Raw genomic sequence first — 27181 nt, 5'->3', positions numbered from 1 at the left:
AAGGTCCTCCAATAGCACAGTTTCAATTTAACATCCGTATTTTACCTTTGAGAAAAATATTGGAATTTTAATCCCTTTATTTAAACGTAGGTCGTGGTGTTCAATCTCATATACATATTATTCGTATCCAAGTAGGGCTTATGTCTACTAACAAATTTAAAGTGCGAAAATATTAGGTTAAAAGCCCATTAGTTAGCTCAATCTCTTTAAACATAAAGTTCGATTTTCTTTAATGTCCCAGTGTTCTCCTCTACATTAATTAAAGGAAGAAATCTCAAATGGTAAAACAATAAACTTCTAGAGAAGAAAATTAAAAAAATACATTATAATCCCAGTTTCCTTGAAATCTTTACAGCTGTAAAGATTAACAAAACCGACATATTGCTATATTATTTAAACTTTATAATTTCTCTAACATATCTAAAAATTAATCCTCAAATATGCAACCCCAAAAATCTATTGCCCTAGGCCCAAGCCTACCCAAAGTGTGATTAATTATTATTTATTAATATTTTAATTTCTTTGCTTTGCTAAAAAAACACAACGCGGCGTTGAGTTCCGTCATTCAACATGCAATACCTTAAAAAATTGGCGGAAAGTAGAGAATAGTGTCTTAACACTAAGTTCCCTCAGTCTACAGCTGAAGCATGCTATTTAAAAGTTGTGCTACATACCAGTAGTTATGTTTCTATTTTATCCATACACACCTATATGTAATGATGGAGAAAAAATAAATTAAAAAAGTAATGATAGAGGAGACCATTTCACACCGCGATATTGTGCACACGATAATCTTATTAGTTTAAATTATTATAATATAACATTTATTTCAAATATATTAAACGCCTACAATTAACTTAATAATTAATATTTTAACTCTGTGTTAACATAAGTGGTCGTTCGTGTAAGAATATAAAGACGGGGGCTGGTCCCCAGCGAGTGTGGTTAAAGTTGACGTTGTTGTGAGTTTTATATGCAAATGTAACATGCTATAAAGAAATAAATTTCATCATGTAACTTGACTCTTGAAATCTTTAAAAAAATCAATGTTACATTAGACTTTTTCTTATTTAAAATAACACTATATATTCATATTAATATATCATGTTGGTTTAACATATTAATTATTATTTGAAAAAAAGAAAAATTATATTTTTAAGCGATTATTGTAGTATATATGACTTAATTCATCTGTTTAAGAAAATTACATTTATTTCATATAATAATGTAGTTATTAACTCAATACTCAAAATGAGTAAAACTACTTTTGAATATACATACATACAAGAAGCACAACTTATTTGATATTCTTGTTTATATTGTTTTCCTAAAACTGTTTTATGAAAACATACAAACTACCCTCCTTACTGGTAGATTTTTGATGATTTTTAATGATAATATTTTAATACTGTATTTCTAACCAATTTCTATGATGGATCAAACATTTATAGAAATAATAGGAAGAGATGTTAAAGTAGAATACTTATGTATCTTATATAATGACTACAAACAAAAATGTTTGATAAAAAACTGATCTTTAAACTATTTTTCAATCGCGTGTCCTGTTAATATGAATGACATTGTTATGTGTTGTGTAAATAAAGATATACTTACATACTTTTGTTTTATTTTTCCATAAACTAATTATTTTCTAGGTGGAGCGACGAAAAGTGCAATAATTAAATTCAAAAATTGTTTCATACAATTATATCGAACAATATTTTATACACATATAAGACAAACATGAAACAATTGTTAATGGTGATGATTTGATAGACATGAATTTACTTTTTTTTTACTTTCACACATTATATCCATTATATCTTTACTTATACACATTATATCTTTAGTCTAATAGAAAGAAATAAAATGTAATTTGAATAAAAACACAAAATGTAATAACATAAAGAAAATTAAACGACACATTTGTTCATAAACATTTTATTATAAACAATAATTATTAAAAAACATATTTATAGAAGTTATTTTTGAACAGATTCCTGTGTGATATTCATTTACAAATATTTCACGTGAAATACAATTTTTAAATACAAGAGAGCGCTAAGCATTAATTGATTATTTAATTTTTTACAATTTTTTATTTGAACAATAATTTGAAACACAAAAATCTGTTCAAAAACAATAATTATATAACATACAATTCCAACGTTGCCTTATAAATGCAATCTATTAAATACCCTTCTCTCGTCTATCTATATAATATTTGAGACAAAAAACAAATAACGATGAAAGGACTCATTAAAACTAGATTCTTTATAAATAAAAGTAAAATAAGATGTTCCATTAATTAAATATGACTTGAACAGTTATGTACCTTCACCTATCGTACTATGCAGAAAAAAAGAGAAAAAGTGAAAAAAAAAAACAATATATAAAGCAACTCCTATTATTTGTAAAATAATATTTTTTATGGCAATTATTTTACAAATAAAAAAAATAGATTCTTCGTAATATTACTTTATAAAAATATTATTAAGATTTTCTTGGAATGGTGTGAGATACTTTGTTAAATAGAGACGGCGAGTCGTAGCGTAAGTACAGTTTAAAACATCCCTGTTTTAAAATAAAAAAAAAAAAGGAAAACCTGTTATTTCATAAATTATATTGAGCAAATAAATAATGGCTGACAGGATAGACCAATCCGTGTACTTTAAGCATAATTAATAAAATTTATTGTGAGGCTATCGTGACGCAGTGGCACAACATGTTAATTGTAATGTGACGGTTGCAGGCTCAATTCCCACTAGCGGGAATGATTCATTACATTTCCTTGGTCTGATAAAAACACAAAGTATTTTGTGTTCTACCACCTAACACGCAATGTCTCGAAAATTTGGCGAAATATTTTTTATACTTCAACGTAATTCGGATTCGACATGACCCCATTAAAACAATTAATGAAATATGTTTCAGAAAAAAAATGATAGAGAAATATCAACGTCATTATAATTCAATTTTATATAATATTATCTTCTATCTATATATTGCTATACCAAGATGTACGAGTGAAAAAAGTAATTTAAGGCATCAATTGTACAAACTACTTACAAACACTGACAACTTCTCTTTTTTCGTTTCTCTTCTTTAATATTTTCGTCGTTTAATTTCCCAAATAGAGCCTTCCTTTTACATGTTTTATTAGACACCAACGAATTCCTTACGTTTATTTTTTTTTCTTTTTATTACATTTAACATTCCTTTCACTCGTACATTCTGACATAACAACTGACATGAGAAATGATTACAATACAAGTACAGCATTCGCTATACATCCATATACAATAATTAAATCCTATTAACTATATATTACGATGTTTTTATTAAAAAAATAAACAATATAAAAAAATGTGTGAGTAAAACAAAAACTTCGAAAAATTGAATGACAAAATTTAAATTAAAAAAAATCGTAATAAACATCAACAATAATCAATATGTAGTGTACATAATATGAAATGTAAAATGTAAATATCTTACCTAATACATTTGAATATAACATACTAAAATTCCACATTTACATATTCATAAATGATTTCTGTACATACATCTTTACACTAATACATACATTGAATATACAATCTACAGTACGGTCAACGAGCCGTGGCCACTCTGAAGTTAGATTTTCTAAACCTTTGCACATTGTACGAAGAAAAATTCTGCGCCGCCAAGCAGCTAACTTCAGAACGGCCAAGTCTCGTCGAGCGTACTTTACTTGATGGGTAATTACATGTCGCTATTATCCAGTTTTCACAGTTGCCATATAAGCCATAATTTACATGACAATTATCGACAATTTGTATAGAAATTATATAAAAGAACAAATAATAGTAAATTATAATGTATGACAAATTTAATGGTGGCAAACCCTCTTTTACTCGCGTTTAAAAAAATATCTATGCTACTGTTATATGTTGCATCGAGAACTTCGGTTTAGCTATCTCCCTAATTAGTGTGCAGTACGATCGAGACGTCGTGGCTGCTATGAAGTTAGCTGAAGATGAGTGCGCAGATTAGATTCCGATTGGATTTTTTTTAAATTTAATTATTTTCTTCCCAAATGTACAACGCAGAAGTTCAAAAAATCTAATTCCAAAACGGCCAAATCACATCAACCGTACTCAAAATTAGAACAACACTTTAGTCACAAAAACAGTCTCCACAGGATAAACAACATTAAAATCAAAATTAAAAACCACCGTTGCCACAAAACACAACGACAATATTACAATAGAAACAATATAAATATAAAACTTTTCCATATAAATCTATAAATACAGTTAAAACACTGCCCGCTACATAACTAGCGGTTTGCCGCGGCACTGCTCTACCACATAGTTGGTGAATCGTTTGAGGAACTTCGGATATTCACGTTTGTAGACGGCTCGTAGGACACCTGCTGGTGCCCAGCCACCGGGATTTACTAGAAATAAAAGATTAAATTATATATAAAATCTATATGATAAACTATTATTTGACATACTATATTAAATTATGTATTTTAAATCGTTATAATATGTATCGTGTTTCAGAAGGTCATAAACTTCACATCAACATTAAACGTTTTTAAATTTTAACAAAAACAGTAAATTATTTTAATTTAATATGCTATGAACTTAATATGTTTAATTTAAGTACGAATTATGAGTGTGGAGCTATGTTAGCTTTATACATATTATTATTTATTAATAATTAATGTATTGTAATTGTGTGCATGTGTGGGTTTGTGTGTGTCGTACCGGTGCTGCAGTAGGCGACGCTGGTGGTGATGTTGTCGCGCGAGGGCGCCTCGCCCGGCGGCCACGACGTGCGGCACGCCAGGCACACCGTCACGAACAGGCGGATGCACGCGCCCGAGTTGCTCTGCCGACAGGGACACAAGCACATACTTAGTTAATTACCAATATTAGAAAAGGAAATGTGAATTTGGAATTTGATAGAAAAGCTAGCCTGCCCTGCTACCTACCTACCCTGCCTTGTGTAGAAGCAGGTGTGAAGTTTAAATGAAGATTTCCTAAACCCTTAAAACAACCCTCCACTAATCGGGTAAGGTTACGTGAACGTCTGTGGGAAAACAAGCCCCCACTCACTTACTCACTCACTCACTCACTCACCGGGAACGCGTCGTCGGTTGTGGAGTGGTTGGTGACGGCGTAGGTGTGGTGCGGGGCAGCGCGCGCGTGCGACCAGAACAGCGCGTCCCGCTGCGACGCCGGCCAGATGCGCTTGAACGTCTGGTGGAACACGATGGCATCTGAAGAGATCGCCTCCACTATGTTCATTGTTTCTAGCGTCGCTGTAATCAAAGAAATTATTTAGTCGCACATTTTCTTTATTCACAACAACATATTACTATTTAAATTTCTAGATATCAACATTATCGTTTTGGTAAAATCAACAATTTTCTGGTCAACATTCTCAGCACTTTTAAAATACTAAAAAGAGTACCCGGCTCATCAAATATTAGAAATCAGTCTTGGCCTTTGTAGCTGTCTACAAAGTTTCCCAAGATTTTAAAAATCTATTCAAATAGGTAGTACCAACAGAATGTATAAAAAATTACAATATAACTCTACAAGCAAACACTCCAGAATTCGTCGGAAAATGGGTAACGGAAGTGTCTTAATGGGATCCGAGTGCATTAACAATTGGTTAAAACGCCGCTTCTGGCCTTAATTTTTTTTGCATATATTTAATATGTTTTATAATAAAATTATCAAGATTAATTATACAAAGTTGTAAGTAAATAGCGGATGTCGACGAAGCTATAAGGAAGATATAAGATATAGATACTTCTCATGTCGTGTGGTTAAGGAATAAATATGAGAAAAAGGTTAAGGTTGTTAATTTTAATTGTTTTAATACTTTATAAAATGGATAGACATTCATCTATGGTTACCTACAAGTGAGATAATTTTAATTATAATTTTTATTAAAAAAAAAACATTTTTTAATTTCAAGTGAAATAAAAACAAATCCAAGAAGGTATGATCACATTTCTTATAAAAAAAAACAAACGCTATAAAAGCTGGTGTTTTTTTCAAAATAAAGTTTCTAGACGAATTAAATGTGTTAGAAAAACGACAAAAAAAGAATTAAATACTCACTCTCCCATTCGTATCTGTACCGCGGGTTGAAGAAGTAATGGCACATCTCGCGAGCGGACACACCGCGGACTTTGTGCATCGCTTTCAGTGGATCCATCACCATACCGTCCACTTCCATTTCTCTGAAAACAATGGAAATAAAACATTGAATTAAATAAACTTAACTTAACTTAAACGGGTTAAATTAAAACATTGGGAAATGTATGTAGGCTTTTAAAATATGTATAAAAATTTAACGAAGCATGATTTGAGCCCGCGCTTCTTGGAAACTTTCCAACCGCTCTGACCACTAAGCCATATGTCCTTATCAAGCAATGTCGAAATTCTTATACACTTAGTTTTTAGCATCTCTGTATTATAATTCTAAGAAATTATCTTTAGACAGAGGTAATTTGTTAAAATCTTCCTACAGAGATATTAAACAACATAACTAAGTTAAGATAGCTTGATGAGAACTTACCGCTTCTGACCTTCTGACCTCTCGAATGGACGGTTTCCAAGAGGCGCGGGTTCTAATCCCGATAAATTCAAACTTTCAATACATTTTCTAAAAATGTATAAGAGAGAATATTATTTAATAAATATTTTTACAAGGTGTGGATTATATATGTAGAAAAGAAACAGTTTATTACCTTCTGTACATTCTCATGTCACCCTCTTCTGCAAACAACTGCCAGCCTATCTGACCGCCGACACCCTCGAACGCCGCCTGAATTTGCTCCGTTGATATCCTGTCGATCTGAAAATAATTATTTAGAGTATTATTCATAAACCAAATGAATTTATTACAAAAATTAAAATACTATAACAATATGTTTCTAATCAGTCACTTTTTCCATTTTCATATATGAAATACTAGCGGAGGCGCGCAGCTTCGCTTGCTTGTTTAGGAGTGAATTCTAATAAACCACGAAACACGTGTTCGATGAAATATTTTTAAGAGTCTAAATTTAAAATTTTATAATAATCGGTGGCGTTTTAAAGATTTTTCTATACAAACTTTCAACCCCTTATTTGCACCTATAGGGGAAGAATTCAAGAAAACCATGAAACATGTGTTCAATTAAATACTTTTAAGAGTCTGCATTTCAAATTTTATAAAAATCGGTGCCGATTTAAATTTTTTCCCATACAAACTTTCAACCCTGTTTTCACCCCTTTAGGGTTAAAATTTCACAAAATCCCTTCTTAGTCGATGTCCAGATTACAAAAGTAAACATCTGTCCAAATTCCACGTTACTACGCACAGCGGTTACGGCTGTGCGCGCGTCTTACCTGAGTCAGTGAGGACAAGTCCTTTTATATATATATAGATAGATTATATTAAAATTTATATACTCAAAGAAAATTAATACTAACAATTTCTACTTTGTATTTTCATAAATATTTATTATAAACAAATTAAAATTTCCTTATAAAAATGTATAGGGACGTTTTAAAAAGAAATACATACGATTTACACATTGAAATTATAATTAAATATTTGTTGGCTTAAATATTTTTTCCCTTGTAACATAAAATAACTATTGAATTTAGTAAAAACTATAAAAAAAAAAAAAAATTATTTAAATTTTTAATACTATTGGATATCATTTCGGTAATGTCACAGAAAGCGATACTTGCATACATATGAATGACCTTGCTTCACAATGATAACAATAAAACGAAGGTCACCCTCGTTCCGCTATATTTTTGTTACAAATATAACAAAATAAAATAATAAATTATGTACTAATAGACATGCAAAACCCATTTACAGTAACAACTGTTGAAAAATTATTATTAAATCGAGGTGCTTTGGAATTTCAAGATCAAATTTATATATTTTTTTTGTGAGGAAACAATTGCGAGGAGTGTACAGACACTATAGACAAGATGGTTGCGAATTCAGTTCAAAGTAAAGTTTAAATTCAAAGATAATTTAATTTATATTGCCAAAAATAACCAAGAAGAGTTTAAGAAGAGAAGAAGAAGAATTTTTAATTTAGAAGTTAAGAATTTTTTTATTCACTTTAGGCCGTTGTGGCCCAATGGCACAGCGTTTAACTATAAACGCGACGGTTATGAGTTAGAATTATGTTTTCATTTCCTTGCTCTAGTAATAAGACAAGGTGCGGGGTTAAGATCCACTAAACAAGCAATATCTACAATATGAGGCGGAAAGGGGAAAACGCAATGTCTTAACACTACACCTGCTATACATAGGGATACAGCGGGAACCTAAAAAACAGTTATTCCCCCTATCATTTTCTCACCTCTGGCCATAGCGAATGAACAGTCAGCCGGTTGTCGATAGCCGGCGGTGGCAGTTCCACCTCGTCGCGGGTGACCTCTGCGGGCGGCGCCACTCGCGCGCACCTCTCCTCCTCCATCTTGTCGAAGCCCGTCTCCACCGCATCATAGAACTCGTCGTCTGGTAGCGTTGAATGTGGCCCTTCCTTTATAACAAAATTATAGTTTTTATCAGGAAACGTTTTACTATTTTTATTAGTTTGTATTGAAATTCATTGCACTTTTTTAAATAAAAAGAAACAATTTGACTGACATAATAGCATTTCTTTCTAAATAATAATAATTTTATCAGGAGAAAGCCCCCTTAAAAAAAAGATTCCAAATAAAAGCCCGAATTATCTTCCTTTTTGACAAGTCTTAGTTCATATTTTAATACGTTTTCTTAAAAACTATTTATATATATTAGTTTTATTTATAAAATTAGTGTACTCTTGCAAAATATGCAATCCTTTATAATATATTTTTTTACTTCTTGTTTGTTTCTTTAAATCTAGCAACAATCGATGCACAAACACATTCACGTAAGAAGAGGTAGCGTAATATGCATTGTAAATTAATGCATTTGTAATAATATGGAATAGATGTTTATTTTATTTATCAAGATAACCTGATATAAAAAAAACATTTTTTTTTATGGAAAAAACGTTCGGGTCACCTGATGGTGATCACCGCCGCCAACGACCACGTGCAGCACCAGAGGAGCTACAGGTGCGTTTACTATAACATTTAGTAACTATTTAGTATAAATTATATACATAAAAAGAACAAACTAAAAAAATATATATATTTTAGTTTAACAAACAAACATCACGTTCAATTAACATCGTGTAAAAATTATTTATAGAACCATATCCTAAACGTATGACATTGTTGTGACACTAAAACATTTTTTTCTGTACCTATCTATTTTTAGTAATATATTTACAAAGAATTATTATAAAGTTAGGAATAGCTTCTTCACATAAGGTTCCCTCTGTCTATCCTGCGGTGTGAGGGATACATCGTGATGCTGATGAAATTTTTCTTTAAATATTATTTTACATATTTTCATAAGATTAATTTGCTTATTAGAATTAAAATAGATCCACTATATCTCATCTAGAGTTCGAGAGCACTCTACAGTATGCAATAAAAATCACAAGACCGAAAGCTAATAAAATGAAATATGCCAGATAAGAGGACGTTGCACAAAGTAAACGAGATTAACCAAGATTTAGTTAAACAATAGTCACATTATACAAAAACAACTAGAAAATAAAGGAAAAACTAACAAAGACTTAATAAATTACTTATTATAAAAGTAAATATGAAATTTGTAGTTCGAAAACCTTAAAGAAAATTATTATATAATTAAAATATAAATGCAATATCAAAAATCGTAGCCATTTTATAATTTATAAACAAGAAATAATAATATATATCGCTCGACTGGACGTTTCGTTGCAGGCGTTCATGTCTCTCTTATTGATATCTGTCCATCTCATCTTCCTCTTTTTCTGGACCCAGAGATGTTCAGATTCATTGTGAAAACAGAATAAAAAGTAATAAAAAGTATTAATTAATTCCACGCGACGCCGCGTTAACCTACATACATCGCGTTCGAATAAGGACAACGAACATGTAATGTAGAAACAAATTTCGCTTATTGCGTTAACGTTGTCCAATGGTCAACGGTCACAAAATGCTTCCTGACGCATAATAATTAGATTTCTCCATATTTGAGATCATTTACATTTATAAAAAAAAACATTTATTATTGGTTAAAAAAAAGGATTATTATTCCTCAAGACACAATGCCTTGAAAAAATCGGAAGTGGGGGAACGGAGTGTTTTAACACTAGGTTCCCTCTTACTACCCCGCATTATGCGTGATACAGCGTGAAGCTGATTTAATATTTAGTTTGTTTCTACTTAACTCAATCATTGTTCCATGTAAACAATAATATAACACACCTCAACTCTACGAAACATTTTAATAAAATTAGTGATGTATCACTAAATAACACGTTTTAGGAACGTTATGGTAATGTATAGTGTTATTTCAGATATAGCATACGTAATAATACATTTGTAATGTTTAGTACAGCAAGTCTAATGTAGAACAGCAATATGAGTGTTTGTTTATCACATTGTTTCCGGCCCTGTACAAGAATAGTATGAGCAATCGAAAATTCCCGTAGATATTTTTAATTATTATTAATTTTATAATAACAAATATAAGCACATTTTTTTCTAGTATTAAAGCATTCTATCTCTACATAAATTATTAAAAGAAACTTTAAAAACGTTACAAGTTATATTTCCTTTATAGATCCGATTATCCGGATTTTCCATTATCCGAATGACTAACGACAACAATTAGTCCGGTAAATCGAGTTTCAACCGTATTACAATCGTTCACTTTACCAGATAGTTATTGAAAAAATGTGATGAAAATATCCCCCAAAAACAACCAACCCCAAAAAAAACCTGCTATAGTTCCCGTAATACCATCAAGACATTCCAGCTTGTTAACATTCTGAAACAGGTAGGTACATTCCGTTATACAATATCAGACATTTCAGGGGGTAGGCAGCCACGTGATTGCGTGCCCGAGGCGTTTACCCCCCGCTGACGTCACCGCCACACCCCACGACCCATCACGGCAATTGACATGTTCGATCACCACCAGCGGGCACATCTGACTCGATTTGTATTGTTCAATCATTATTTTAAAAATATTTTACGCCTTTTATCGTTAAAATCGGTAAAGTCAATGGTAAAATGCATACTTATAAAATGAATAAATCAGCTTCAAGCTGTATCCCGCATATAGCAGGGTAGGTAGAAGAAAGCTAGTGTTATGACACTCCGTAACCCAACTTCCAACGAATTTTTCCAAATCAGAACGAAGAAATGGAAATATACGTTTAATAAAATATATCATTTTCTCGAGTGAGATCGAACCCACAAGCAGTCGCCATTACAGTCACACTTTGTGCCCCTACACTACGAATAGCCTCATAATATATACAATTAGGTATATTTCATAACATAGAAAAAAAAAACATAATTAAAATAATAAGCTAAAACAAAAAGTAATAGCAACGCAGTGAAAGTGAAATCAGAATAGTGAACGTGTTTACCGACGTACGTACATACAAACACACTTACATATATAGATTCCACCTAACGTATGTATATTTAAAAAGTTATTTCGCAATCTAATAAACAGAATTAGTGTTGGATAACCATAATTGCAAAAAAAGAATGTATAATAATGCGGTGTGACTGTTAAAGCGACAGATTGTGGGTTTGATTCCCTCTTGAGGATATGTAATATTGAACGGATGAGAATATGGAATACGGAAAGCGAGAAGCAGAGTGTTTTAACATTAGACTCCCTCTGCCTAACCTGCCACGTGCGAGCACATAAAGCGTGAAGCTGCAAAAAAACTATTACAGCATTGAATCGGAAAATGGAAAACGTATATATTATGTTAACATTAGCTTCCCTATGGTTATCCTATAAGCGGGTTACAGCGTGATACTGTTAACTTTAAAAAGTAAAAACTAACGCAAATAAATAAATAAACATACAAACACCAATTAGTTGAAATAGTTCCGTTCCGTGTCACAATTCCGTACAATTTACTAGGATTCTATTCACGTCAATTGGCACTTATTGGAAAATTTGATAAAACATTACCAAGCTAGTAATTTAAGCTATTATATAAGACAAACATACATAGCCATTATTTTTTCAGCTCAAATAGGATATTGTTTTTTTGTTCGTAAATTAACTATTGTATTAAAAAGTAACATTTAAGTAAAGTTTTTCGCGTTTTTTATTTTTTTTAGGCATGCCTTTATTTTCTTTTTGTGTTTTTTTATTAAAAAACTTATATTTTTGTTTTACATATACATTTATGGCTAACAGCAGAAATGTATAGTGATTTAAGTGCTATCGTTTTTGGTTTAAATTCGAAGTGACCAAATTTTCCTACTATTACCAAAAAACGGGACATTTCTACCTCCATCTTTCGGAACACCGGGACACACAAGGGGAAAACGGGTCGGTCTGGTCACCATAGGCAAACGTCGTGATCACCGTAACAAACGGCGAAGGTTAAACGCCGCCCAGCACATCACTAATGCCGGCGTAAACAAAAGAGAACACTCAGTCTTTGTTCAGTTCAGGATGGAGAGTTTAACACATTAGACTAGAGCCGCCGAGCGCTGACGCAACCGCGGCCAAGTCGATAATCGAATTCATTCTGTATTGTTTTCCATACATATTTCCATTGATTATCCACCAGTACGGTAGCGTCTGACTATTAACACGATGATTTTGGATTCGATTGGATGGATTGCATTTCCATACTCTGTCAAAACAAAGCGCGGCGTTTAGTTACGCCAATCAACACGCCTTATCCTACTATACGGGAAAAGGCATGCTTCGTATTGCTCCATTTTAGGCATACATATGTTCATATACAACATTTGCAGTAGTAACGATGGTCAATTCTCTCTTCTCAATACATAATAATAATAAACCGGTAAAAATAACTAACAAATAAAGTTGAGAGAACTACTGATATTTCAGATTAAACTTTTGTCAGATTAACCGTTAAGGAGTTAAATGGGTTGGAACAAAACTACTTACGTAGCATACCAGACTTAGCTTTAGGTACTCTTGTCTTTTGCAAAAATAAAAAAAATATCGAATTGATAACCCCTCTTTTCTGACAGAAGTCGGTTAAAAAGTGAGATATAATATACTTTGTATGTATGAAACTTCTAATTTATATACATATTTCACTTTAAAAGTACTATAGATAAAAAAAGTAATAAAAAAACATTACTGAAGAATAGTTTTTAAAACCTTACCAATTTTAGCTTAGCCTGGTAAAAAAAAAACTCCAATAGCTAAACAAAAATAACTCTACAGTGTCTATCGTAGCTCGTAAAGGGTGATCCGTCGCCATCACCGGGTGGGTATTAGTTGCGATGACGTCACGGCGCACCCTCTGTTACCACGTGGATGGTAAATTGTTACATCGTATGACAAAAGGGCATCAAATATTGTTACGAGCTGACCTATTTCCGTTGGCTATCGCGAATTGTGTAATGTTTGTAATTTGTAAATGTTACCAGATTCAAAAATAAAATGACATAAACGTTATTATTTTTTTTTAAAGTGTCACAGACTAAAAATAGAAAAATATATAATTAAAACGTAGCTGTGCCTTCTGGAAAGCTTCCTACGGACGTCCAATATTTTTTACACGTTTCTAAATATGAGATAAACGATTTATAAAAAGCTATAAAGAAAATATTATAAAATTTAGATGATTATCCAGATAGTTCTTTGCCATCCATAAATTATTGTATAAATTAACATACTTGATATTCCCAGGCCACGAATACATTTCATTTCTTGTATAATGAGATAAGAATAAAGACAAAGCGTATAACAAATATTTACCAAAATATACAGGATACTTTGCTATAATATTTTGGAGTAGTTTTACCGGGTGTAAACCTATGAAATGTTAATAAAAAAAAAATTTTTTTTTATTATTATTTTTTAATATACTATGTGTCAAACGAATCGATAATTGTAGAACAATGCAATACAAAACAATGTGGTTGGCCCGTAAAATTAAATTGAATATAATTTAACGGATGACTTACTGTGCTAAATTAACCATTAGAATCGTCGCTTCAATACCGAATAAGTTGCAATATACAATTAAAAAAACTAACTTTAGGAAAAGGTAACAAAAGTAAAAAGCTTAAATTGTGAAAAAAAAAAACACGAACGAACATCAAAACAGTTTTTACTAGTACTTATAGTTAAATTTACCGTCCAAATAAGATAACCCGCGCTCACCGAAGATTCGAACTCGAACGAACCCTAACATAATATATATATATATATATATATATATATAATTTTAGATATGATGCAATAAACAAGATAATATATTAAGAGTAAAAACAATTACACTAATAACTATTTAACTGCTATTATCTTAACAGCTTAAATACTCAGGAAGAATATAATAACCTACCATCAACCATACCATAGAACAATAAGTATATGTAGGTATTTTCTAGAAAAACCTGTTCCTGAGAAATAAGAGTCAAAAAATTTTTGTTTTTTTCAGCACTCATCTCTCGCTTGATTCTCCGTTTCTCTGTCCATGCAGAAAATTTCTGCAAAGCAAATATTTGGTGGATACGATTGCTTTGAATTTCGTTTAATCAGGCCTAAAAAAACAAAAATATTTCAAGTATAAATAAGCATTACAAATAAAAACCTCAAACCTACAAACGTCGAAGGCAATTAAAAAGTACCCTACTATACCACAACGGTAAATAAAATATGACTTATTAAAATAACTATAGCCAGTCATTAAACTCTATCGCTATGCTTATATAAATCAATATGTCAATTACGCGCTTTTACCCTCGCTATCATCGATTTATTTTATGCTGACATATTTGACAAATGCTTACTCTGGTAATTGTAAACAAGTTACGTTTAATTGTAAGTAAAGTTTCGAATTACATCGATAACGCTATAATATGATATTTTAGACGTTTTGTATATTATGCAGTGTATATAAACCATATTACTGTTGATGAACGATATTTGTTTACTCAAAAGACATGGAACAGCACCCAGCTTTAACTACTGGGTGACACCAAGCCTCGTGACAGCCATCAGTCAAGAGCTAGCAAGATGTCCACTGGACTGGACTGGATTGGAACGCTCGAAACGCCATTTATCAAGAATTCAATTCAATTCTGGACGTGACATACACTCTCAACGAGGTTTATGATGGAATCTACTCAGCCTAACAGATGACTCGCTCCCTGAGAAGGTCCCGATACACGGGTGCTTCCATCCCAAAAAAAAAACTCCAACTCTCTGTACAGTCTGTTTGTGTCTGTTGGTTCACACGCAAGCGGAGAAAGCGTACCTAATCAGAAATAGACATGGAAGGAGGTAAAATCGCATTCTGGTCACTACTCCGACGCCGAAGAAGACGCTATCGACAGGTTCGTTTACCGTACAAAAGAGAGTTACGTGACTGTTATGGTGGAAAATTTTCTTCAGAGACGAGAACACAATAACCATATCACTAGTTTATTTAAGCAGATGGCCGATTTGTTTAAGCCGATAAATCACCTTTATATATATAAGTAATAAATATAATTTTAAACATCTTTTACAAGTATTAAAAATACATTTATCCAAATGTTATTTATTGTATTATTATCAATAAACTATAAACTACTATTAAGTATTATTTTTTATTAAAATTTCTTTAATATAAACTTGCCTTATTTAACAACATAACTAACTATAATCTATAAAAACAATCAATAGACATTAACATCCAATAGGGACTTCATACACCTGGCGCATTTTGTATGAAACAATGATCGAAACTACTTACGTTGTTATAAACGTGACAAATAGATACATACATACATATATATATATAAATATTCTTTCTGTAAAATATTATCATGTTATAATATAAAGCACCCGTACACTTATTACAACTGTAATGAAAACATATGTTAAAAGTTACAAAATAGAGGTAATATATCCACTAAGAAGCTGCAACATGAAATGCGAAGTGATTTGTCACTAACTAATTGCACCACAAAACGAAAATAAGAATAATAATCTAAATCTTAATTACAGTACGGTCGAGAAATCGTGGTAGACCTGAAGTTAGCTGTAGATGGTGCACCGATTTATTTTTACTCACGCGTAAGCAACGCGCCAAAGTTTAAAAAGCTTAACTCGCGACGCGACCAAGACTCGCTGACCGTACTCTATTTAAGTCAAAAATTAACCTTAAGCCTCAAAAGGTAACCCTGTAATTAACTTATTAACTGACAGAGATTAATTCAAGCCACCTAAATGCTTTTAAGACGCTAACATAGCGATGGCCTATATTAATCGCTTAGATTTAACCTCCAAATTACAGACTTATATAGGGCTTAACAATGTAATTCTTGTTTTCAAACATTATCCATTGCACAAGACTAAATTTCAAGATCAGTAGGTAACACTAGGTTCCCTCTGCCTATCCTGCTATGTGCGGGATACCGCGTGAAGGTAATTTTTAATGTTTTTTTTAATAGAATTAAAGATCTTCAGGATTAATCTCTATAATTCAACCCAGTCTATTACAAAATATAATTTAGCTCGTGTCGACAAAGGCGAAGTGCCAGAAACCAGTTCAAAGAAGGTATCGGGTTACTCTTGACGAAGCGATGCATGTTTAAAGTCACCTTAATGTGTTAAACAAGATTACACTAATTGTAAGTGCACTGCTCCATTTCGAAACTAGAGCTAAATTAGTGATAAATTAACTTATTAATATAAGTGGAAGTGTTTTTAAGCTTCACGCTGTACCCCGCACATAGCAAGATAGGGAACCTGGAAACCTAGTGCTGAGACACCCCATTCCCACTTAGACAGTTCTATCAAACTTTCCGCCGAATTCCGATGGAATTGCATGTTAAGTGGCGAATCTCAACGCCGCGCTTTGCCTCGACGCCAGCGAAGAATTAAAAATATTAAATATTTCATTTCCTCGAGTGCGAATCGTACCCATAACCTGTCGCGTTTACAGTCATATGCTCAAGCATATGACTGTACTACTGACTGCACCATGCCAAGCCTCTGCACCATGTTTCATCGGCAGAAAAAACCTAGTGTTAAGTCACTAAAATAATCCATACCTATATTATAAATTCGAAAGTAACTCTGTCTCTCTGTCTTTTACGCAATCAGGCCCAAACCGTTAATTTAATTGTGATAAAATACTGATATAGAGATATTTGAGGGTCTCGAGATGAACATAGGATACCTTTTTTTTCTCATATTTGTAATATTTTCGATATATACCAATATATTAAAATACTTATTAATTTGACATGCAATTTAATCCGCCATGTTGATAACAACCGTCGCTATGCGACCGTTGCTAAGCAACGATTTGCAAAGTTTGTTGTTAGAAAACGTCACCCAAAATGAGCTTGCTTAACGTGTCTCTCTATTGAAAACCGAAAAAAAAAATCATAAATATATTTAATAAATATTCGTATAGTTGAAGCGGGCGTAGCCGGGTTCGGGTCCACTAGTATAATAATATATCGGAAAACCAGTGACTCTCAAGATGCAATCCACACTACCTTCCTACTTTCACACAAGTCCACAACATAATATAAAAAGAGTAAAAAGAGAGACCATACGGTGTGCACTCCGTTTTTTAGGTCACGACTCAACAAACCGGCTATACCTACCAACGTAATATTCGATGCCTCCATACAAACCGCTCTAGCTTTGTTATTGGCCGTGAACTTATCAAATCGTAGTGATAATAATATTATTATATAGTTTTATTATTTGTTATAAAAAACAATAAGTTTGATAAGCCGTTTTTTTTTTAAATACAATTTTTCAGCAACTTGAGTTTCACTATTGAAATAAAACGGTTAATTAGGTCCAATTTAACGGTAAATTAGAAAGGAAATGACTACTAAAACGACATTTTGAGAACAAATACTGACTTTTTATAAATAAAAAAATAACATATTAATATTTCATATACACATATACACAGCTATATAAGTATTGCCTGCTTTTATAGCTTGACGTTACATTCCGCATACAGGTTAGGAACCTAATATTAATTCATTCTATTCCCCACTTTCCGCCGATTTTTTTTTTACCTTGGTGCTAGAGCAAAGAAATGAAAATATTTATTAATAAATAATAATTCTTCCCTCAGGTGGGGATCGAACACACAACCATTGCGTTACAGTCACACCCTTGTGCCTCAAATAATAATAATACGCATTAGAAAAAATAATTCTATATAGTTTTAAAGTTTTTAACATTGAAAAACGCTTTCCAATAAAAACTTGCAAAGTGACATTTTTCCTGGCAACGGTAAAGAAGTAATGCGATAAAATCTAACGCTATATACATCTTACAGATTTTTTTTTAGCTTTACGCTATATCCAGCACATAGCAATATAATATAAATAATATATTAGAAGCCAGCAGTGGACAAAAGATGGCTGTTGATGATGATGATGAAGATGATGATTAGAAGTCATCACAAAAATTTCCATCGATACAAAGTATTATAATATAGAAATGTATACTCTTTGAACGACGCAATTACTCCATATCTCTTATCAAGAAGCCGCAGTAAGGTTGGTGCTATAAATTGAAAGGTGACGTAGAGTCATCACGAAAACAGACTGTTCAAATTCCGATGAGTTTAACTCACATGTACAGTGTATGTATGATTCAGTGTTTCGAAATTCTAATGAATTGATATTTTTGTATTTTATTTATCAACAACTGAAAAATTTTTATTATTGGATGTTAGTCATTTTACTGTTTTTGTTTTTTCGTTGACGCATTATCGCGAACAAAGCAGGGTGGGTAGAGGGAAACTGGGAATCTAGTGTAAAAACAGTCTGTTCCCATTAAGACACTTCCGTTCCTTTGTGGAGGCATTGCATGTTGAGTAGTGGAACTCAGTGAAATGGGCACCCAATATCGCACTTTATTCTTAAATTTTTCATTTTCATAATTTAAAAAAAAAATTAGTCCTTTCAAAAAACGAACGAAACAATTACAAACTACTAAATATCTACTTGTAACTCGGTAATACAAGTAGACGCAGAAAGAAAGTTTTCAACTCACGAAATATTATTTTAAAACAATTATATCAAACTTAGTAAAGCATAATACAATTATCGCACAGTGCTGAAATTAAAAAAAAATCGTTCCAAATCCAACGTTGACTAATGTACAGTAACCTTAATGTCGAAGGTAGACCATTTGGTTTCCCAACGAGTCTGCATGACCATCGAACTATAATTTCACAGACATATCTTCAATATCTACAAGATATGCCACAGTGCACATCAAGAAGACATTAAGACATTCCACGGAAGCCGCTTATCAAGTTATCATTTTATCATCATCATTCGAATTTAGAATATTGACAAGTGATGATTGCACTATCTAAAGTGCACAATTTATAGAAAAATTACTAGCCATAAACTTTCATCGTCATAAAAAAAAACCATATAAAGCAATGGTTTATTCTTTATTATTATTCTTGCAACTATACTATCATTTAAAACTATATATATACTTATTTATTAAAAAAGAAGTTGTATTTTTTTTCTAGCAATCCTATTACTTTTATTCCGCATGTATACCTTAATCGGAGCAGGATTAAAAGGGTAATGATCAATAAAATGTTTTATCCATTCTAGAATGAGTAAAACAGTTTATTAAAGAAGAGAAGAATCATTCTTAAATTTTTTCAAGAAAATTAATAATTTTTAATCCAAATGGAATATGTTTGTAAAATTTTTCTCTAAATTTTATAAACATAATATTTTTTTCATGTATAGATAAATTTTCCTTTATACATACAGATTTCTTTTAATTTTCCATAATTATATTAATTAAAATTATCGAAAACAAAATGTGCCCAATCGAACACCAACTCACCTGGCGCTGGCATTTCTTGAACAATTTAAATTTCATTTTATCAAATGGACAAAATAAAAAAATGCACTAACACCGAACACGCATAGAAAATTATATCACAAGCACAATATCAAGGACACTGATAAATAAAATATATCCGAATACGCGTAAAAATTGCGGGAAATTAGATATATATATATATATATAAACGGAAAACACGTCCGTCCGTCCCGCTCAGCCTACCACCAGTGGCTGAACTACTTACTACAGTAGAGTACTGTAGACTGTAGAATAGAATTGTATATAGTAGTACGTATGTATACCGACTGCCTCAGATAGCGCGGGGAAAATTATTATGTACACAAACTATAAATAAACCGCATGTTTTTTCTTTTGAAACGTGTTTATATAGTTAACTTTTGTTTCTTACAATTCGCAAGATCGTTGTTAAAATTTAAAAAAAAATTGTTATATTATTATTAAACATTGTAAAAGTAATTTGAGATTTTTTTATTCTTCTCTACATTATTTCGGCAGAAAGTGGGAAACGGAGTGTCTTAACACGAGGTTCCCTCTGGTGTGCGGGATACAGCGTGAAGCTTTTTTTTTTTAAATATTATTTGGAATAATTGAAATTGAAAAATATTACATAAAATTTTTGGTATAAATAAAGGAAATTCAGAAACATTTTCCCCTGCATGTTTTAACAAAATATCAGTATATAACAGTGGCGTAGCTAGGGTATTTGCTGCCCGGTGCGGCTCGTGGGATTTGATGCCCCTTTCCTGTTGATGAGTTCTAAAAAAAAGGTAATCATCGACGATGATTTTCTCTTGATGAGTTCTAAAAAACAAAGTGATCGTCAACGTTGACTTCTAAAAAAAAAAAAAACGTAATCGTCGACGTTCAGTTCTAAAAAAAAACAAAGTAATCGTCGACTTTGATGCCCGGTGCGGCTTAGAGGACTTGATGCCCTTTAAAATGGTATAAGGTCTAAAAAACAAAGAAAAAACACACTAATCGTCGACTTTGATGCCCTTTTCCTGTTGATGCCCGGTGCGACCGCCCCGCTCGCACCCCCCTAGCTACGCCACTGAACTGGTATATAATATTTCAAATATAATAAAGCCTCTATAAATTTAATTTAAAACGTATTCTGGAGGTAGAAGTATCATCTGAAGAATATACAACCAGACCAAATATTCATATATCTTAAATTTCCACATATTAATAAATACAACACTATTGGAGACACGTACTCGTACGTATTTCAAAATAATATTATTATAGAACAAAACAAAGCGAATGTATCTATGTATGCATGAATTACTCATTAACAAGTGTAACACGCTTTATTCTTTGAGACAATATTATACTCTAGTGAAGTATATAACAAGCCAGGTGAATCGATTATACAATGAAAAAAAAAAATATCAAAATCGGTTTACCCAGTCGAAAGTTATGAGGTAACAAACATAAAATTTTTTTTTTTAAAAATACAGTCGAATTGATAACCTCCTTTTCTTACAGAAGTCGGTTAAAAAAAGGTAACTAAATAAAATACTATGTTTTTCCCCCCTCAGCTCCCGTATCCCAAATGTAGGCAGAAGGAGCACAATGTTAAGACACTCTGCTCCCGTTTCCGCAGAATTCTGAAGGCATTTCATGTCCAATGGCAGAACTTAACGCCGCGCTTATATCGACACCAGAGCGAAGAAACGTATATTTATATATATTTCTGTATTTCCTGTGACATACAATGTGGGGGTTTTCAAAGAAAGGGTGAATAGGTATTTTCTAGGCAAGCGTGCACCACCGTAGACCGCATCAACGCTCACCAGACTTGATGCGGTCAAACGCAAGCCTATTCCATATAAAAAAAAAAAAAAAAAACATATTTCATTTCTTTCAGTGGGAGTCGAACCCACAACCTGTCGCGTTTAGCGTCACACGCTTGTGCCCCCGCTCTCCATGACTGACCGTTTACTACTGGACTACTATTAATAAGTACAATGAATTGTGTTGTTGTTAATTCCTATATTAATATCATTAATGACCAAATATTAATGTGATGAGTCATATTGTGGTCATACGATTGTGAGTGTGGAATTTGAATATACAAGTAGCAACTTGTATATTCAAATTCCAATTGAACTTAAAGATACAAGGAATTTACATTTATGATTTCAGGAATATATATGTTTGTATTTGTAATTTACGTATATATAAGTAGACATTCTTTATTATATTACAGTACACCGTGTGAAATGTGGATTCTGATAACATTTTCCATGGTGAAAATATTTCCAAGAAGTAAATTTATTTTTTCAGCGAAAAACAGAGACGTTCGAGAAAAAAAAGAAGTAAAGTTAAAACTGTTTTTATTCATCATTACGAATCACTCCCTTTATTTGGCATGCGTATTAACTATCTGTTTTTTTCAGCTTCGCTTCAAAGTAGGGTAAGCAGAAAAAACCGAGTGTTAAGACACTCCGTTCACCATCTTACGCCGAATTTTCGAGAGCCTTGGTACCAGAGCAAAGAAATGAATTAATTAATTAACTTAAACAAAAAAATAATAATATGGTGATAGAAAATGATTTCTCAAATATAATAATAATTATGTAGATATATACAAATACATCCCTAGTCCATATTCTATGAATAATATATAAATACATACAACACGATTTATGAATCAACAAAATAACATTATGATAACAAAGCCCTACAATGCTGTGAATCACTACATAAAGACGAAAATACTGGACCTAATAATTTTTAATTTTTAATTCTAATAATTTCCATGCACAATTACCCTATTTTAAATACAAATACGTAAGTATATTATAGACAATGATCCTGTAGATCAAATAAAATTATTCATATAATTAATAGTCGGAGAAGTATATTATGGATAGGCAGACTTATTTTTTAAGTAACTCTACCTATCACAGTTCTTCTAAAACATGGATTTATTTGAACAAAACGGTGATCTCATTGCATAAGAAAGTTTTGACATAAGTCTACACAATCAATCGTGATTCCTAATTTGTAATTGGAGAGCAATAAATACCAAAATATAAATATATGTATACCTACTGTGTTATATTCGCATTATTAAGTACTTTCATTTATGTCATGTTATAACAATATATAGCGGATTTTTACTTGTTTAATATTAATAACCCCTTATAAAATGTCGACGGAAATACTTTATATAATAAACTAGTGTTAAAACACTCCGCTCTCCACTTTCCGCCGTATACTGGAGGCATTGCATATACAGTGGCGGAAATCAGCGGCACGCTTTGCCTCGACACCGAAAATATTAAATATAAAAAGAAAATTAATATAATATGGAACGTACCTCGTGATCCGGTCCCGGTTTCGACGCTAGTCGTGCTTCTGTTAATTGATTTTTCAATGCCCTTTGAGAAAAAAAGATTACTTTCAATAGGAAACCTTACATATGTATCAATTGTATCATTAATTATTTAAATTACTCCGTTATATCATATTGATTCTGGTAAGACAATTTTCATTGTTATTTCAAACCCACTTGTGAGAATATTATACAGATGATTGGTAAATAATGTATATAGACAAACAGATACCGTCGATAAAGGAAGTCTTTTCCATTTGTCATTTCAAAAAAAAATATATGAAAATACCATAATGCACAATAAAATGCTAAAAATATATATTGTTTTTCCAGTTTGTATTTTTGTATTCTCTGATGTACGTATTCCATATTTTCAAAATGTTAAAATCAAATAATTTTAGTCCTACCATTTTTAAAAATATCTTTCTTGTTCCTCTTTCAATAGATACCAAATAAATGTTATCCAAATACAAGCTTGTAAACTCCGTTCTCCGCTCTCCGCCCAAATTTCGATACAATGCGTGTTAAATGGCGAAACTTGAGCCAGACTCTTTTTTATATAACTTCACGCCATATCACAAATATAGCACAGTAGGCAGAGAAAACTCCGTCATCGACATCCGTCTCGTTGACAGTCAGAAAAAACAATGTACCAAAAAATGTCTCACATATAGAGCTCCTCAGCCTGCCTCGCCTGTTTCTCCCTGCGTTTTAACAGTTCAGCGCAGTTCTGCACCGCTAACACGGCGGCGGAACACGTCGCACGGAAGGAAGCGCTAGTGGCGCGCACCTTTTCTGTATGCTGTTTTAGATCTATACCTGGGGCGTATTATTTGTTTTTAAACATTTTAAAGGAGCACTGGTTAATAAAAATAATTAGAAAAAAATTAAATTAAAATAGAAAGTCTATAAATAACAACATATATTACCATCAGCCAACTTCACGGCGTCAATAGCTTCAGTCGCTTCGCTCACATCGTCAAGTATTTGAGGATATGAAGACACGCACATATCGAAATAGTTCTGTAGTTGCACAGCTTGCTTTGAGAGCAACTCTGTGTATGTCTCCACTTCTGCAATCTTCTCCGCAAGCCGACGTGATGTTCGACCTGCGAAAATTGTTAATTTAATTAGCTTTAATTTCATGGGGGTATTTGGATATATTTTGCTGATCCTCCAGAGGCCAATGTTCACCTGTACGAAATAAAAATATGCACATTTTATCGTAGAGGTATCGCAGCACTAGTGTTACTATAAATACATTCTTGCTTTATCTTAAACAGATGTTTTGTTCAAGGGGTCATAACTTTACTTTGCAAGCTTAATTTTTTGTTACTAAAAATTTTGGGGACTATTCTGTGGTGAAGTAAACAGAAAAGCGCTAAGGGTTTCTAAATTTTACAAAGAAATAGGAATAAATTAGACTTCACGTTTTATAATAATTTTTCAGATATCTCATTAACATATAAAAAATATTTTATACTCAAATTTTGATAAATACTTTGTTAAAGTTACAATATTGTTTTTTTTTACAAAACTCATGAAAATCTTTAGAAACCAATTTTCGAGTTTTTTTAAAAACATAAATTATCATTTCAATATTTCACATTACCATGTGACCCTGTTGATTGTAAAGAAGTAACTGAACCATGTCTTCGCAGTCCACCACCATTTGAACTGCTATCTGAGTTAGTGCCATATCCTGATTCAACCTATAAAATATAAATATATTTTTAATTAACATATTATGTTGAGATGGTTGTGTCACAACAGCAGTGGCAGTTCTGGGTCGATTCCCACTCGGGGTAGTGAATATGTGATATATATGAAATTACATATTGCACATAACATAGCAAATAATATATTTTAATTTTTTAATTTTAAGTTATTTGTCTCTATTACATATTGCATATCAGCAGAGCAAAGAGTTTAATTACCATCCTTTACACATTTAGAAGATTATGTAGGTGTGTATAATCTAGTCACCTCACCTTTGTGTATAATCTATATGTTAATTTATTTCAAATATAAGGAAAAATGATCTCCGCCTACTCTATAATAATAGATACATAAACTAAAAATAATATAAAACTTTACAAGAATCTACTTTTGCATAACTATTATAACTTCATTTTGTGAGAAACATTTATTCTGACAAAAAAAAAACATAAAACTATTAATCAATCCAAATCAAATTTTCGCACAAATTATAAAAGACAGTTTTGTTATATAATTAATTGCAAACAGGATTGAGACCTGAGACCTGTTGTGGACCTTAAACACAATGGTTTCCACTCAAGGAATGAATTATTTTTATTTTATTGCTCTAATCAATCTGTATGCTGTATCAAGAGGATGTGCATCATAGAGTTTTGCCACACAATGTACATTGTCTAAAAATTTGATGATATTTAGGGAACCAAATGTCTTTAATGCTAAGTTTTCTCTGCCTACCCTACTATAAACAATTTTCATATGTAATTGAAAATAGCTATTTACATTAATTTACATATAAGCACAATTACAACAAACCACATAAATAAAAAAGATATCTATGTATGATAAAATTTGATCTTGTCATTAAATGGATTATGTGACTCACCATTTAGCATTTAATCTTATCAAGAATTTGTAGGTAAGCTGATTACAAATGTACTGTTACTTATAAATATGCATATGAGTTACTGATTATAGTATTTTATAATTTAAATAATATATAAAAATAGAGAAAAGTAAGCAAACTTTACACATTATAACAATAATTTGTCAATTACTCTAATATAAGTTTAAATCCTATATTTAATCTGTACACATTCAGTAAATACTTTAAATCTCTGACCTTAAATGATTCCAGGACATCAATCCATTGCTGTTTCTCTTCTGGATTTGTAGCTCTTAAATACCAGACACAGTCATTAACCGACACATCAAATCTGCAGTCATCAAATTCATGAGGCTGAAATATATATTATATAACATTGTAAGAAATTGATTAAAAATTATTGTGCTTGTAAATAGATAAAATATTTATCATTTCATGTGGCAAGAAGGAACTATTATAGTAATATAAAAACATGTTCACAGTTGTCCTACTTGTAATTGAGCATAAACACAGCTACAGCAACAAATTAATATAATGATTATTCTATTGCAATTAATTAAGAAGTTTATGGAAGATATACCAATTTATATCTACAAGGACATATTAATATTCTTAGTTTTTATGTATTTTTTTGCCCAAGCATAAACTAGTCATAAATGATAATATATTATATTCACCTTCACTTTAGCTTTTTTCAAACATAATGCTCCACGACATCCAAGATTGCTTTCCAATTCGCTTTTGTAATAGGATAACGTTGAATCCTTCAAAACAATAAATCTATCCTGCCAGCCATGAATGTAGTTAGTCCATTTACTTAAATAGCCACGAAGTTCTTGTGTACTAACATCTTCTAGATCTGAATTATCACTCACAGTTATATTTTCATCCGTCATATTTGAAACGTAAATTCGATCAAATATTTACAACAAAACAAAATAAAAGTAATACACAAACGCACTACACCTACAAAATAGTTACCCCCACAGATGCAAAAGTGTTTTGTTTTGATAAGTCAAGTGACAACAATAATAATTGGCTATGGTTGAGTCTTACCCAGGAAGAATACAATTTGGAATTTATGATTCAGATTAATTTCATTTAAAATATTAATAGAATAAAAAAATTCAATATGCATTAAATTCATAAAAATATGAATAAAATTTATCATACGGTTTGCAAAAAAAGATATGTAAGTATAAATATATCGTATAGTCTGTGTAATGTAAGTGTGGAGAACAGAA

At 31.6% G+C, this 27181-nt stretch overlaps 1 protein-coding gene across 1 annotated transcript; it reads right to left on the bottom strand.

The window, feature by feature from the left end:
* Window positions 1-1925: 1925 nt before the first annotated feature.
* Window positions 1926-26947, bottom strand: cert (ceramide transfer protein). The gene is made up of 12 exons (XM_085197221.1): window positions 26615-26947; window positions 26175-26291; window positions 24948-25047; window positions 24265-24444; window positions 24004-24154; window positions 23321-23381; window positions 8378-8560; window positions 6755-6861; window positions 6123-6244; window positions 5130-5311; window positions 4755-4878; window positions 1926-4438 (listed from the first exon to the last, which is right to left on the bottom strand). Exons 1-12 carry the CDS (start codon window positions 26831-26833, stop codon window positions 4311-4313), a joined length of 1674 nt encoding a protein of 557 aa, XP_085053347.1. The 5' UTR covers window positions 26834-26947; the 3' UTR covers window positions 1926-4310.
* Window positions 26948-27181: the final 234 nt, after the last annotated feature.

The sequence above is a fragment of the Heliconius melpomene genome, chromosome 14 (assembly GCF_056956725.1).
Source record: "Heliconius melpomene rosina isolate 202511_hmr_F chromosome 14, ASM5695672v1, whole genome shotgun sequence".
In the NCBI taxonomy this organism is placed as follows: domain Eukaryota; kingdom Metazoa; phylum Arthropoda; class Insecta; order Lepidoptera; family Nymphalidae; genus Heliconius; species Heliconius melpomene.
Note: the sequence above shows the minus strand (reverse complement) of the source record. Positions and strands in the feature narration are given on the sequence as shown.

What these genes read in the sequence shown, in the direction of transcription:
- cert (XM_085197221.1), bottom strand. Translation starts at nt 26,833, where the DNA reads ATGACGGATGAAAATATAACTGTGAGTGATAATTCAGATCTAGAAGAT. An exon ending in GTACAGATACGAATGGGAGA is followed by an intron (nt 5,312 to 6,122) that starts GTGAGTATTTAA and finishes CTTTGATTACAG; the next exon opens with CGACGCTAGAAACAATGAAC. An exon ending in CAACCGACGACGCGTTCCCG is followed by an intron (nt 4,879 to 5,129) that starts GTGAGTGAGTGA and finishes CCCTGTCGGCAG; the next exon opens with AGCAACTCGGGCGCGTGCAT.